Source organism: Corvus hawaiiensis, chromosome 1 (assembly GCF_020740725.1).
Source record: "Corvus hawaiiensis isolate bCorHaw1 chromosome 1, bCorHaw1.pri.cur, whole genome shotgun sequence".
Lineage (NCBI taxonomy): Eukaryota > Metazoa > Chordata > Aves > Passeriformes > Corvidae > Corvus > Corvus hawaiiensis.
In genome coordinates this window covers 55,268,301-55,283,340 of record NC_063213.1, presented here as the reverse complement: position 1 = coordinate 55,283,340, position 15,040 = coordinate 55,268,301, and the positions used below count along the sequence as shown (strand labels likewise).

The 15,040-nt window shown below is 37.6% G+C and overlaps 1 protein-coding gene across 3 annotated transcripts in view; it reads right to left on the bottom strand.

The window, feature by feature from the left end:
• The window catches only part of SLC25A13 (solute carrier family 25 member 13), a 103,959-nt gene that overhangs the window by 9,341 nt on the left and 79,578 nt on the right, over window positions 1-15,040 (bottom strand). For all 3 annotated transcript variants that reach the window (XM_048305136.1, XM_048305134.1, XM_048305127.1), the window contains one exon: window positions 7,463-7,603. In XM_048305136.1, coding sequence (XP_048161093.1) covers window positions 7,463-7,603 — 141 coding nt within the window. The remainder of the gene's footprint in view (window positions 1-7,462; window positions 7,604-15,040) is intronic.

Here is a 15,040-nt window from a genome sequence, read left to right as displayed (position 1 = left end):
GCAGGTCTGGGAGACGCAGGCTTAGCCTAGTCTCCTGCAGTGAATGCACATTGTCTAGTGCAGGGGGAAAAATGCCAGACTGGGGGGACCTAGCAGCATTCAAGACAACAGTGGTGCACCTTGTCTGAGAGAGTTATTTAATGCTTCTGGCACCTGTACTTACAGCCACCCCCTCTTTTTCTCTTTTACAGGTTTAGAATTTATTTGGCATGTATAATTGTTATTTTGATCCTATAGCTACAAACAATAGGCAGCATGTCATTTCGTGATCATTTTGCATTCTTCTTGGGTTTTACTACAGACTTAACTCTTTAGAATCGGAGCCCTAACAGCACCTAACAGGTTTTGTAACAGTCAATCAAATATTACTGGTATTTGCTTTCAAGGGCTGCATTCTTTTTTCCCCTGTAAAATAACATTGCCTTAAAAGCTATTATAGGTTTTTATTCACATATATTTATACCAACCAAAATATGAAACTCATTTAGAACATCAAGTTAGAGGAATAAAATGTTGATTTCAAATGCTCTACCAGCAATTTCAACTCAGTTTGCAGGAAAAAAAAGATAGCTGTTTTAGTTGGAAGGGCGTTGTTTCGGGTAATTTCAAAGGAAATTTCTGAAAAGCAGGTTCTCACATACGAGAACAGTCACAAATAGGCATGGTGGATGCAAAATGTAACTCAAAACTTTTACTACTGTGTTTCATATGTTTGTCATCCTGCTGTAAACCCTCAGCTTCATCACATGAAAATAGCTCAGCTGTTATCAAAGGAACCAGGTGAGAGCTTCATACATATCCTGTCACCTGAGATTACACTTTCCAGGTCAACACACCAGAAGCTTGTTTATGAAGTATTCGGGGGTAAGGGAGGGGAGGGGGAAAAGGAGACTTTTGGAAGCTTTTCTGACTAGTTTTGGAAATGGAAACTGTGTTGGCAATATCAGCCAAAGCACAAATCTGAGCTAAGTACCTTGTAGTAATTATAAAAATAAACATTACCACAACCAACATACCCTTTCCTTGAAGAATCATTTACCACTCTTATTTATTGTCTTCCTGGGATACAGAATAACTTTGTTGTGCAAAATTACGGAGTGGTACTGTCTGTTATGTTGTAAAGCACTATTCAGAATGATTATGTATACAAGGAGTAACATTTTATTAAACATTTTATGGCAGATATTATATGGATATGAGTTTGCTGTGATGTACAAAATAAGGAGGTATATTTACAGTGGTTATTTACATGAACATTTTAAAGATGTCTTTTAAAACCAATAGAATATAAATTCAACTGAATTTAACGGGACTTTATTCATATTAAGGTGTAAGACAGGTAGAAGACAGCAAATGTATTAGCTATGGATGATTACTTCAATATTCAGCTGTGGCTAGGAATTCAATAAAATCTATTAAAAATACTAAAAATCAGGAAAGTATCCTTTCCATTTCTGCCAACACAAATGACATTTTGCATTAGGTTAAATGATGTTTTCCCTGACTGCGATATGTTCTCTCTATATTTTTAAGAATACCTGTAATCTACAGAGTATCTGTAGCTAAAGAATTTACTAGTCACAAGCTTCCATGCCCTGGTGCTTTCACAGTTACTATTACTGGGAGAAAGAACACAAATAGAGGAAACAAATTCCTTCTGCAAAAGTGCTGTTATGTGCCTCCCCAAAGCAGCAGCTGGATTTTGAGAAGTACAATGTTTTAAAATACTTATTTACACAAGTAGTTCAGAATTTTAGACAAAGGCAGAAAAAAATATTTGCTTTCTAGCTTTAAAGAATGACATGGGTTCAACCCAGCAGTCAGCTTAATGAGCTGTATGTGTCAAATCTTTTTATTGCTGGAATTAACATGCATTTTATTTCTAAGCTGCATATCATTACAGAATGGCTAATATCTGACCACCCAGTGAAGGAGCAGGGAGTCTCAGAGGAAGCTCTGACTGTAAATTTTGGCATTTATTATGACCCCAGACCTACTCTTTAGTTCTTTGGTGAGGAAGGAAGAGAAGGACATTTCAATTATCTGACCCTGAGCTATATGTGCTGTGATAGGAATTTTCCCCCAAAGAAAAACTTTAGGAGTTACAAAGGTCCACCAAGGACAGTCTCCTCAAAAGCACTAGGATGGTTTATTCCACTGTGTAGAAGGTTGAGCAACCAACTCAGATGACCAGCATGGAGGAACTCATGACTGAGCACAAATGCAGAAAATAAAATGGAAGCAGAGGTGGGTATAGGCTACTCAGGATATACAGAACCACTGCTTGAGTCTGCAGCAATTGAGACAGAAAAGCCAAGGATCAGCTGGAGATCTATCTAGTAAGGGATGTGAAGGGGGAGTAAAAAGGGCTCCGGTAAACACATCAGCAGCAAAAGGACAATAAATAAATTGTGAGGCTGTTGCACAATGGGGGCAGGAAACCTAGTGACAAAGTACACGGAAAAAGCAGAGAAATTACTTTTGTCTTGCTTTTTACTAGTAAAATCTGTCCCCAAGCCTCTCAGCTCCACAAGTTACCAGGAAAGTCTGCATTACCTGCAGACAGGGCACTTAGAGCCATCTGCACATACACAATCCTGAGACCAGAACAGATACCTCCAGTGGTGCCGAGACAGGTGGCTGATGACATTGTGGGGTTGTTAGTAACTTCAAAAGGTCAAGTCAGACAAGGGGGTTCTGGTAAGTAGAACAGACAAACATCACACCCATCTGGAAGAGCAAGAAGGAAGATCTGGGAAACTGCAAGATGTTTGGGCACACCTCTGTTCCTGGGAGGTTTATGGAGCCAATGTTCCTGGAAGCCGTATCCAAGTGTATGAAGGACAAAAGAGAGACTGGGAACAACCAATACAGATTTATCAAATTGCAGCTGACCAACCAGTTTGCCAGACCTGTAGATAAGGGGACAGCAATGGATGTTGTACAACTTGACTAAAAGCCTGGCTTTTGAGATGGTCTGTCATAACATCCCATAGCTAAACCAGTAGAACATAAGCTGCTCTCTCAGCAGATGATGCTGAATTGGGGAAGCAGTGTGCTATAGTGAAAGGCTGTTGCTCAGAGACACCTTCACAGGATGGAGATACAGGCAGACAAGAATACAATGAAGTCCAAATCAGCAAATGCAAGGTCCTGCACCTGGACTGGAACTGACCTATGCAGCAGCACAGGCTGAAAGCATTTTTGGAGAAAAAGTCTGGAGGATACTGTGCCCAAGTTGAGTATGGGTCAGCAACACCTCTTTGCAGGGAAGTCAGACAGCCACACCCTGGGCTATAGTAGCAAGAGTGCAAGGGAAGTGATTATTACCTCCATTCAGCACTGCTGGGACCACATCTGGAGCCCTGTGTCTAGTTCTGGTCTCTCCCATACAAAAAAGATGTGTTCACACTGGAGGGAGTCCAGTGCAGGGCCATCAAGCCAGTTGTGTAGTCCACAGCATACAAAGAGAGGAACTCAGTGTGCTCAACTCTGAGAAGTGCAGGCTAGGGAGAGACCTTATTGCTCACTTAAAGGAGAGTGCAGGGAAAGAAAACTACTCTTGGAGGTGCACAATGGAAGTATCACAGGCAACGGACAGCAGCTTCAATGTGGCCAATTCAATGAGGCCTAAGAAAAAGGGTGCGGGTCTTTTTGTTTTTCTTTGTTTGCTTTAAACCATGAAGGTGGTTAAATACCTGGTCAGATTGCCCAGGTGACCTCCAGGACTGGCTCTCAACAAAAATTATTCTAAGATCAAGTCTGCAAGTAGAGAGAGCACAGAGCAGAGATCTCAGCACAGTACTACTGTGAACTGTTTCTGTCGGTAGCACACTGAAGTGCCACACTCACATGCCAATGAATGACGCCAAAGAGTATTACTCTCACTTATACAGAGAGGCACCAAAACTATGCAATCCAGCTTCTCAGTGATCCTCAATGGAAATTCATTTGCACTAGAATGCTGGGATAATTATGATCATAATCAATACAAGATTCACTCAGCTGGATGAAAAAAAGGGTTTACACAGCATTTCTTTTGTTAATTTGTTGGCATGAGACATAAGATTTATCTGTCTGTGCCTTGGTTTTCTCTGTTAATGCAAGACAGGAGCACTGAAATTACCTGTATCAGGGGGGTGTGGGCATTTTATTTTGAAATCCACAGGAAGTGCTTCATAGGTAGAAAATAATACCAAATATATGAATTCAAATAACAAGCAGTACATCTTGTTAAGACATGCAGGAATTTGCCTCATGAAGCTAAGACCAATTCTTCACATCTTCTGGCTGCACTTAATACATTTTTTCTTGCTGACTACTATCTGGGACTCTTACAGATTTTCACCTGAATTTCAGCATAAACGACTCATGGGAACTAAGCAGAGCATGCCAAATGGATCTGTAGTGGTAAGAACAGTTTTCAGGGATGACTTTTCTTTGAACTAGGAAAGGAGAATTTTCACTGCAGTCCTTGGAATGTGGTAAATAAAACTTATAACCAAAAAAGACATCCATTTATTTCAAATTAAAATTCTTAAAATTAGAAGTCTAAAATTTTGCTTTCAACATTTGCAAAAGAAAATCAATCAGTTAGTTTAAGTCATGGCTAAGATAGACAAGTGTTTAAACAGCTGGAATACCTACATGAAGGCCCATTAAGCCTGCGAAGAAACTCCAAGATTCCCAAATAAAACTATTTTCTAGAATAACTATCTATTTTTGTTCTTCCACAGCAGTATGTATGGAGTAATACCTAGATCTACTAAAATAAGTACATTAAGGGCTTGAGATGCAAGTCTTGTGTCTTGAGACCAAGAAACAAAGACCTCAGATGCAAATGGAAGACTTGTTCATGTTAGAGCAAACAACATGAAAAGTACTGAGATAGTCATAAAATCCTCATTCCTTTTTTATAGTTCAAAGCCAATTTGAGTTGTTAAGAGTATGAACATTCCAAACATATCAAGATACTTCAGTTCTCATTAGTAGAAGATTCATTATTATTTGATGTCCACTTGGTCTTTATACTTACTAAATTAATTTAGAAGCTCCACCAGAGAAGGCAGCACCTACCAAATCTAGTCTCATCTGAAATCCATTTAAGACCATTGATGTGTCTGGGTAGCACTTACTGGGGCTGGTGACTGATGCAATGAGTTATTAATGCCTGCCTGGCCTCACAAGCCAGCTCCAGCACAAGCATTCAGGAGAGGGCTGCTTTTGCTTCTAACACTGCTCTAACACAAGCACCTCAAGGCAGTTCAAAACTATTCTGAGACAGACAGGCTCCCCATGCCACAGCCATTCCTCCTTTTGACTGGGTACAACCACCTGGGAAGCTACAGAGGGAGTTGGTCTGGGTTCAAAACAAACTAAGCCCTAAGGAGAAGGAGGCTTTAAGGACTCTCCTGTTCCAGATCATTATGTGGGTGCACCAATGCTCTCACTGGCACAGAGGAAAGGGGGCAGCTGCAGTGCCAAGTGTTTGGCAGAGAACAGCACAAACTGCCCAACTACAGACCTGGCTGTGACTAACGGCGCCCTTGGACACAAGCCTTGTGATGTGGTCTGTGCTCAGTGGGTGCCTACCATCACCAGGCTAAATTCTCTACTTTTGTCAAATAATTCAAATTTTTGTAGGCAGTGAATCCTAATGACATACAAAAGGACATGAACACAAGAAGTAGGGTGAGGGGGTTAAAAGAAACAGAAACAAAGACAACTGCTGAGTAAAACCAAACCCAAACACTTCTGCGGCTTTTTTTTTTTTTTTTGCGGAGGTACTCGATAAATGAAGCAATGAAACTGTGTGTCTTGTGATTAGATAACTGTCTGTTTCAATGCAACGTAGTGCTGTAACTAGCTTGTGTTCATGTGTAGTTCTGACTAATATCCACCGGTATTTACTCTAGTGGATAGAAATAATTCATGATACAACCTAAGACATTAATGCCATTAAAAATGGAAAAATGTAGCAAATTCTGCTCAACCACGAAGAGAAGTACTCAGGGAGAAAAAAAAAATCAGAAACTGCCACTTTAGTAAACTAGTTCACTGGTTCTCATTTTGGGTTTTCTTTTTGCTAGTCCAAGTAAAAGTCAGTAGCTGACCTCCATTCCTGAGCAGCCTCAGGGAAGCAGACTCTTTACAATATCCCTGTTTTCAGTTGTAAATGTTAATCTGATCAACACAGTAATGCCATTTACTAGGACTTTACACAATAGCCTCAGCTTCAGTAAAACACCTAAAAAATTAGCAAGTCAATTAAAAGGGAAAAACAACTCCCCATTAAATCCTATTCAGACCTGCAACTTCTCTCCAGGCCAAAACATACAGACACGTTCTCACGGGCAGGCTCCTTCTTTGTAATGTTAACAGAACAATTTTAGAAGACTGGATGCTTAAAAAAGCAGATGGAATTCAAACACTGTGGATAAAGGGAATGGGGCTCATTTGGTGTCTTCTGAAGCATCTTCAATTTATGGCTGCACTGCCATAAATAAGAAACAGAGGAATACTGCCTGCTTCACTGGAAATCCTGGGACAAACTGGAAGTGTGAAAGCTTTCTTCTGAATAGTAGGCTGCAGAGTCTGAAGAAACACCACACAGTGCTCTGCAGTATATGGTATTCATTACAGCTTTTGTTTCAATGCTTGAGTGTACTGGCTATCTCAAAGTACTTCAAGACCTTTCATATTCCCCCGTATCGAGTCTCCTTCATTTAAAAGTAGAAGACATCATAAAAGTATCTTAATCCTTTAAATTATTTGTAGCATATACCCTATTAAATTCAACATTCAGAAGATGTTTTTATTCCTGCTGCCATCATTAAACCTAACTTTACTTCTACGTATTTATGTATCTATGTGAAGACAGTAATGTAGCAAGCAGAACTGTGGAGTCTGTAGCATACACTCACAAAGGCAGCTTTTCGTGGTATTATTTAGGGAAATATTCTTCTAAGGAAGCCAGGGGAAGCTTGCTTTAGGAGTTTATTTTTATGCTGGGCTCCCACTGCCTGTATTTCTTCACTATTATTGTGCTGCAATTAATTCCCATCACCAAATGAACGATGACATCTGGGAAAGTTGCTGAATCAAACACAGAAGAGCAAAAGCAAAGTTCCAAAACTGTAAGCTCTATATCATGTAGCAGATGAAAATAAGCTTATTTTTACACCTGGCAGAATATCAGGAATCACAAACTAATACTCAATGAACCTTAAACCTGCTGAAGTGAGAGAAGAAGTCTCAGTAAGATTTACAAAAACCACATGTTCAAAAAGATGAGACAGTTTCTTCCCTTAATCAAAACTGAAAAATGAAAATATCACATAATAATTGTTTTTTTAAAAAATAAAATTATGTCCACCTATGAAAGTTTGTGGGAACACTGAAATTATACATTCATTTGAAAGATTTATAATAGGCTTATTTTAAACATTTTTTTAAAACATACCTTGTAGAGACCAAAGAAACCCAAGTCCCTTAATACACTGAGGGCACTAACTCTTGGACCAGTAGTAATTTCTCCAGCCACCTGCAATCGAATCTTGACAATTTCCAGTGGATTGGTAAAGATTACTTGAGAACCTCCAGCCTGAAATTCAAAGTAGAAATCAATATATTAACCTGCTACAATATTTGCAGTGTGCATCCTGCTACATTCAAGATAAGGCATTTTCAATCCTGCTGCAGTCGGTTAAGATATTAGCAGACAAGAGTTTTAGTATTAGAGCACCTCCCAAGGTAAGAAACCTACTCCCCCACAACATGAGTGGTCAGGAAAAACAGAAAGGAAGCAGGTCACCCACTGAAGGACACTGCAGTACATCAGACAGACACTAGCTAAATTCTTTTTGCAAGAACATGGTCATCAACATCAAGTTATGCAATACTGACAAGCAAAGAACACTCTAACAGAAGTAATGAAGTAAAAGGAAAAAATAGTAACTAGTAAAGAAGCTGTGATGTGCAGTATATAGAAAGTGAAATCATACTGTTGAAGAGTAGAAATCTGGCAGAAACTTTTTTCAATTTTGACATGAGTTCATATAACAAAGAACACATGGATTCCAATAAACAGAATTGCAAGTATATTGTGCTTTCCTTAAAAAAAACCCTCTGAACTACCAGTTTCAGTGCCATTAAGTGCCATTTGATTCAAGAGTCTGAGCTCTACATCATTATTTAGGTATCAGGTATTAAAGAAAAGAAAGTCTACAGACTGAAGGATTCTATTAATCGAGAACCACTAAATGTTTTCAATGTGTTAGTCTCCATTTGTTGAGAAGACACCACTCAACCAATTCTGAAAGTCTGATTTAAAACACAGCAGTGGCAAGCATTTTGGACTCCCTTTACTTCTTGTGAAGTTCATCTCATTCATCCCATGTAACTTAGGGCACAGCCTTTCCACTACACTGACAGATCTGGAGCTAAAAATCTGCAACCAGAAAAAAAAGTAATGCGAAGGTTACCTAAGTGTATTAAAAAAAATACTCATTCAAACTCCTTCTGGCTCAAATTCAACAGAGTGTCATTCTAAGTTCTGTTAAGTACGTAATTCTGTGGCCTGACAGCTATGCTCTCCTCTAGATTCTGAAATCACACGAACTATGCAAAGGGAAACCCTTGCCCTCCCTACAACAAACCAACTATTTTGTTCTAGAAGGTAATGACTAAAATGAAATAAGTGTTTAAAAGCACTTGCATGTAGTGATGTCTAGTATGTAAACACCATATACACATCTTTTTTATATTATCCCAGTGTTAAAATAATTAATTGTAGCTCAGATTAACTATCATTCAAAACAAAAAATACGCTCAGTAATATGGTTCAAATAATGTGCTGAAGAAACGGCAAATCACATGAACAACTATTCTTGTCTACCACTCAGAGTGAGCATACACGATGTGGTTACAAATTAAAGTCTTTACATAACCCCTGAAATATCCCAAGTGTTTCCTATTTTGACCAGAAAAAGCATGCTCTTGTGTAACTCAACTGGTTTTGACTTTCAAATTGGCATAATTTAATTTAACTGCTTTTACCAAACCAGAATCCTGGTATATATAAAACTGCTATTCTTGTTGCCATCAAAAATTAGACTGATAAATTATGTGGCACATATGCTAACTTAAGTTTTGCACTTAAGCTGAAACGTGTTAAATAAGTAAGCATTCAAAACAAAAAAAAAAAAATTCTTTTCCATGTCTACTCATCTTGAAAATTCTCAAAATAAATAAAAATAATCCTGGAAAAGTTCTTTGATTAATTACATATTCCTATTTAATAACAATTTTGGTGTAGGTATTACAATTATTAGGCATTCCCACAAGCCAATATATATTTTTTTTCTTCCTAAAGATGATAAAAACTGAATTACAGGTGATAACGTACATTTGAAAGTTTGTTACACCACAGCCATTTTCTAAAACACATTACTTAAAAACTCTTATCACTTGATCTATTAGCACAATTAAAGTACTTTCCCTCAGTAGGATATTCCTGCAGTTTATTGTGCCATGACTCCATGAGAAATGTTCCTTTAATTTTCACTACAGGAAAAACATATTAAATTTTAAAAGATTACAACAAAATTCAGTTTTAGTATTATTATTGCTATTAATGCACCAAAACATTGAACAACTTAAAAATCTACAAAAATGTTTGTAAGTGAATGTCATATTTAAAGAAAGGAAGTAGAAACATATCTCTGATTTTAAAGGAGAATAAAGGCAAATAACTTCAATATAATATAATTTCCATACAAACAGATGGGAAGTACTTCAGGTGTTAGCACATACAAATGCCTATGTTTGCATGCCCAACTGGCTGTGTTGACACTTCCAGCATTAGACGTTTGCTGCTCTGGCTAAATCACATAGGACTTCCTCTGCTTCAGCTTGCTATTTAAAAACATGGATGCTATTATTTACCCACTTCATACAATCAAGCTTACTACACTCAAATTTTTAAAAACACTGAGACCTGCATGCACCAGACAGTACTAAAAGCACTACAGATTTTGCTGCCCACACAGCAGGTTTGAAGAGAGACACTGGTCATTTCCAGTGAAGTGTTTCCAAACTGTCCAGATACTAGCCCAGAACTCCCTGAACAACCTTTGTCATGCTCTGAATTTGATCAAAGATATACTCCAAAATCAAACGGTGAATGACTGAAAGCGATGAGCCAGACAATACCTGACAGAGGTCTCAGTAGGAGGGTTTCTACCACTTGCCTGCCTCGTGATGCAGAGGGAGGCTGGTTTATCAGCCTGTGCAGAGGCAGTTTCAGTGGCAGTAAGTACAGTCGCCTGGTGGGGAGCTTTGATCATTCTGTTGTTTGAGCATCTGCGCTGGTAACTGCAGCTCCTTGCTCTCAAAATGAGGGGGAAGCAAACTGGAGATGGCTACTGTACTCTAATGAAATGATTTCTTGCTTATCTAGTACTGGTAACTCCTATTGTGTTATTCATCATCACAGTAATGCAAGCGTCTCATAAATACTAATTTATTTCCTCCCAGTGCTTCTGTGAGGAAAGTACAATGACTCTGGTTTTACAAGGAGGAGTTTTGAGGCAGACAGGTTAATTGTACGACCAGTGTGTGCATTCCTCCCTGCTCAAACATTCACAACTTGTCAGAGTCTCCAGATATCCTGATCTCCAAATCAGTAGCTTGAATCACAATAGCATGGCTTCTGCCTTCTTTCTAAGTTTTTGCATAGTGAATGTAATGGAAGAAATCTCATCACTCTGGTTTTTTTCCAGTCTTTTTGAAGTACTGGTATGGAAAAAAACCCAGACAAAATATCCTCAGCACATCGTATCACCCTGCTCATTCATTTTATTTGGCCAAAAGTTGAAGAATACTGCCTTCTGGTTTGCTAGCTTTTGCAGTTAAAAATGTATTTAATTATAAAATTTGAAACAAGCTCCCAAAGGGCAGAATTTGAAAACCACTTTTTTTTTTTTTTTTGTCCAGAATAAACACCATTTAAGCTCAGGTTGCTCAAGCTTAATGATTTCTCCACTGTGTCAGAAAAATCAAATTCATCAACTGTTTAATACAGATGGTTCCCAGTAACACCAATTTTTCTGTACTGAAGTTACAAACTTGAATACCCTCAATTCCCAGTTCCTTATCACCTCTCCCAATCATTTTTTAAACAAATGATCTGACTGTAAATCTACTACTTTTCAGTTATTATCATGTGATTAAAGTAAAAACTACAATTTTTGAGTTATTTATAGGAGTATATACCCAGAGGTACTGCATAGATAATTATCTGTAAGGGCCCACAAAGGGCCCATATTATTCTGAAAGAATTTAACATTTGACCTAATCACAAGCACTTACGGTCTTGTTTGATTTAGAGCAAGAAAATGAAAGGGAAATATCACTGTCATCCAAGAACGATTAATACACACACAACTAGAAATCTGTATGCCTTTAAATGTGCTTCAACAAAGTCAGCCAGCTATGCAGCTACACACATGTGAATTTTTAAAAAGAAGCTGGGTTTTTTCCCATTTTTGCAGTTCTTTAACTCTGCAATTGCTATGATATCACCCAACACCTCTCGATGGCAGTATAGTCTTGTACACTACTGTCTATCATGTCTCCTGCTACTTTCCTACTTTACTGAACAGAAAGAAGAAGTAGGAATAGTCGAGGATTGGTTGGGGTTTTTGTCCATGGAGAAATAAGGCCTAGTCTGTAATGAAAAAAAAAAAAGTTTAGTAGCAATCACTTAATACTTCAGTTTAAGTCAAAATGTTTTCTGTTTCTTCATGTATTCAACTCACTCTGCAATAAACTTACTGGAAAATAAACAGATTTTCTTCATTACACTGAGAGAAGAAATTCCTGTTCTTTTTAATATAACTGCTTTTTGTGCCCTTACGAGATTAACTAAGAAATGAGCACACCAGACACAACTCTCCTCGGGCTTTCACATCTCCGTTTGAAAGCTTTGGTGTTATGTTCTGAAGAGAATACAGCTTGCAATCAAAGAAGGAAATTCTCTGTTCTCCATTCCAGAAGAAAGTACTAGATTCTTTCCCTTGCAGTGCTACTGACCATCAAATGTTCTTGTTCCCCTAATTACCTTATTATCTATTTCAAATTGTAGCCCCTTTCCTGCTCTCAGTAACAGCTTTTGGGGTCAGCCTGGATCTTTATTCTGCATCCCATCCAACTTACCAGATATTCTCTTTTTTGGTTTCACGGATGAAGAAAGGATTACTACTGCTATTAGAGTGTTAATGTTTCTCAACAGTATCCCCCAGGGATTGCAATTATAGCAATTAATGGCAATCATTAAAATACATAAGCAATATATTATACAACTATCAAAAATCAACCTCTGCAAAAGAAATTGTCTACAATGTCTTGGTTACTTGTTTAATTTACAAAAGACAAGCAGGTGCAAATTCCAAAATTTTTAGTCAACTGTTTCTCATATTCAGTCCTACTGCATATCATACTCTGTCCCAAGCCCTTACTCCTTGCCAGCTGCAGCTTGTTTTCCTGTGCATTTCCTAGCATCCATTAATCCTAATTAAAGTCAAGGTTCCTTAAGTACAGGCACGAAATAAAGAATTTTCCTTGTCATAAAAAAAAAAAATTAAAAAAAATTAAAAATGTACCATGGATTTCAAGAATGGAAGAATTACCATCCTCATTGTATAATAAAGGACAACTAAGGCATAGAACTGTTGAATCATTTACCACAAAATCACATACCAACTCTGCAACAGAACAAGGCTTAGAAGCCAGATTTACAGAGTGCCACTACAGTGCTTCGAACTACTCTAAAAGTCTTGGTGGTTGTGTGGCAATAGATCCCAAGAGTGTTAGATGAATTATGCTGAACTGCTCCAGAGGGGATTTCACTATGGACTTTCCTGTTACCAGAAAAGCTCCCAAGTAACAGACAGCAGTCCAAAGTGACTGTTTTCCTTACAGATCTCAAAGGTGACAACCCTAATTTCATGGTACAATATGTCAAGAGCAAAGCATACTGGGTTCTCAGAAGCTTGGTTCTACGTTACGTTTTCTTTCCATAAAGTCAGGCCACAAAAATCAAGACAAGCCATCTCATGCTATTCTGTGTTCTCTCGTCTGTGGTCCTACATACACAGCATTTTGGTAATGCTCTTTAGCAAAGGGAGTTCATATAGTAAATACCTTTTCTTCAGATCACGAGATTTCCCGAGCCCTCACTCATCTGCTTTTCGCTACCCTGGTCAGGCTATCACAGAAACAGCTTCCATGCTGCTCAGGCAGAATTGTGTTTTTCTCTAGCTAATCTTTCTTGTCTTCTGAGGACAGCCTTCCCTTGGTCTGGCTAAGGTTTTACTTTGTGCAGCTCAAGCAGCAAACACTGCTAGAATCACAGTCTTGTTAATGTCCAAATGCACATAAAATGTACTGCAAGCTCTGTCAAATCCTCACATAAAAGTGCTCATAAATAGAATTGTAATTAATCTGAACAGAAGTGCATTCCTGCTACTGCATCAGCCAGATTTCCAAGGCCCAGATACAAGTTGTGAGCACAACAGAATATTAATGACCTGTCTAAACAGAAACAAACAGGAGTATGGTTTGTTATAAGCACTGACCAAGTCTGCAGTGGGAAAAAAATTAAAATTGTGGATTTGATATTTTCCACGTTATAGGTAATTCACTTCTCAGAAGCCTAGCCAAAAAATCAAAGTGGAGCCTACTTGATTGGCATTATAAAAGCAATTAACTTACAGACCTGTCAAATATGTTAACGTTTGGCTCTGTCTGCTCTACTTGTGTATTTTGACTAGTTGTAGAATCATTTAATGATTTACAGACCTTTCAAGTCCTAAGGCATGGTAGCCGTATTAAAACTGTGACCCATTATTTCTTGGTCACATCATAAATTACTGTGACATCATAAATATCTTCCTTTTTCTCACAGAAAGCTAGATTTTAATTCCTGATTTGAGCTCAGGCCTTTGTTTTTGGATTTGGGGTTTTTTTGAACCTTCACTGGTAAACACTGTAATATTTTACTGCCAGTAAAAGAAGTAGTAATAGGAGAGAAAGGCTTATGTAATAAAATATAATTGTCAAAACAAATACATGTTTTAAACTGCAGTGTGCATTTATACAAAACTCTGCAGTCATTATTTCTAACATAAAAGGAGAAAAAATAATAAGATTCAAATTGAATGAATAGGAAGTTTGTTGGAAAAAAATTGACTTTTTAAGCATTCAGGATTGTTTGGTTCTGGACTCAGAAACCTATCAACCTAAACCTACGCATCCCTCCTTGTTTTACAGTTTGAAAAATTTTCTCTCTCTCTCTCTTTTCTTCAGGGGAGAAAGAAAATTAAAAGAAAGAGGAGAGGGAAAGCAAAATGGGAAAGTATCTCTAATTTGTAATGGAAAAATATTTTGTGAAATCAAAATTAAAATTAGATTAATTAATCCAAAAGGAAAATTCAAAACAAAGTGAAATCAAGTTCTGCAAAATTCATTACTGATTTGGGGAAAGACCAGTTTAAGTAGGTATGACTGGGTGAAAATTTTAGCAAACTGGTATTTTTAAAACATCCAAACCTGCAAGGAAATAGGGGTGAGGACAAAAAGAAGCAGGAACTTTACACCAGGAACTTTCCTACCCTTTGGTACAACCTCTTGGAAGGGCTATCATGCTACTGTATGCTGCCTTCCCAAACCTCATCATAAGGCTTAAATCAAAAATTAGATGAAAATTTATCAGAGACAATTAAAACAGAGCAGTGTTGAAATACAGTGCGTTTGCAAATGTGAATTAAAATTTAAGTCCAGATCTAGTTGGGGTTTTTGTACCAAACACTTACAATTAATTTAAATGATTTTCAGCATGCTGAAAATATCTACAATTATAGCAGTTCAGAGAACAAAACTACACTTTAAAAATACCTAATTAATTATAGTATGTTCAGTTACATTATATTCATTATGTTAAACAGAATTTAAATCTAATTAATTTATTGAACAACATCAA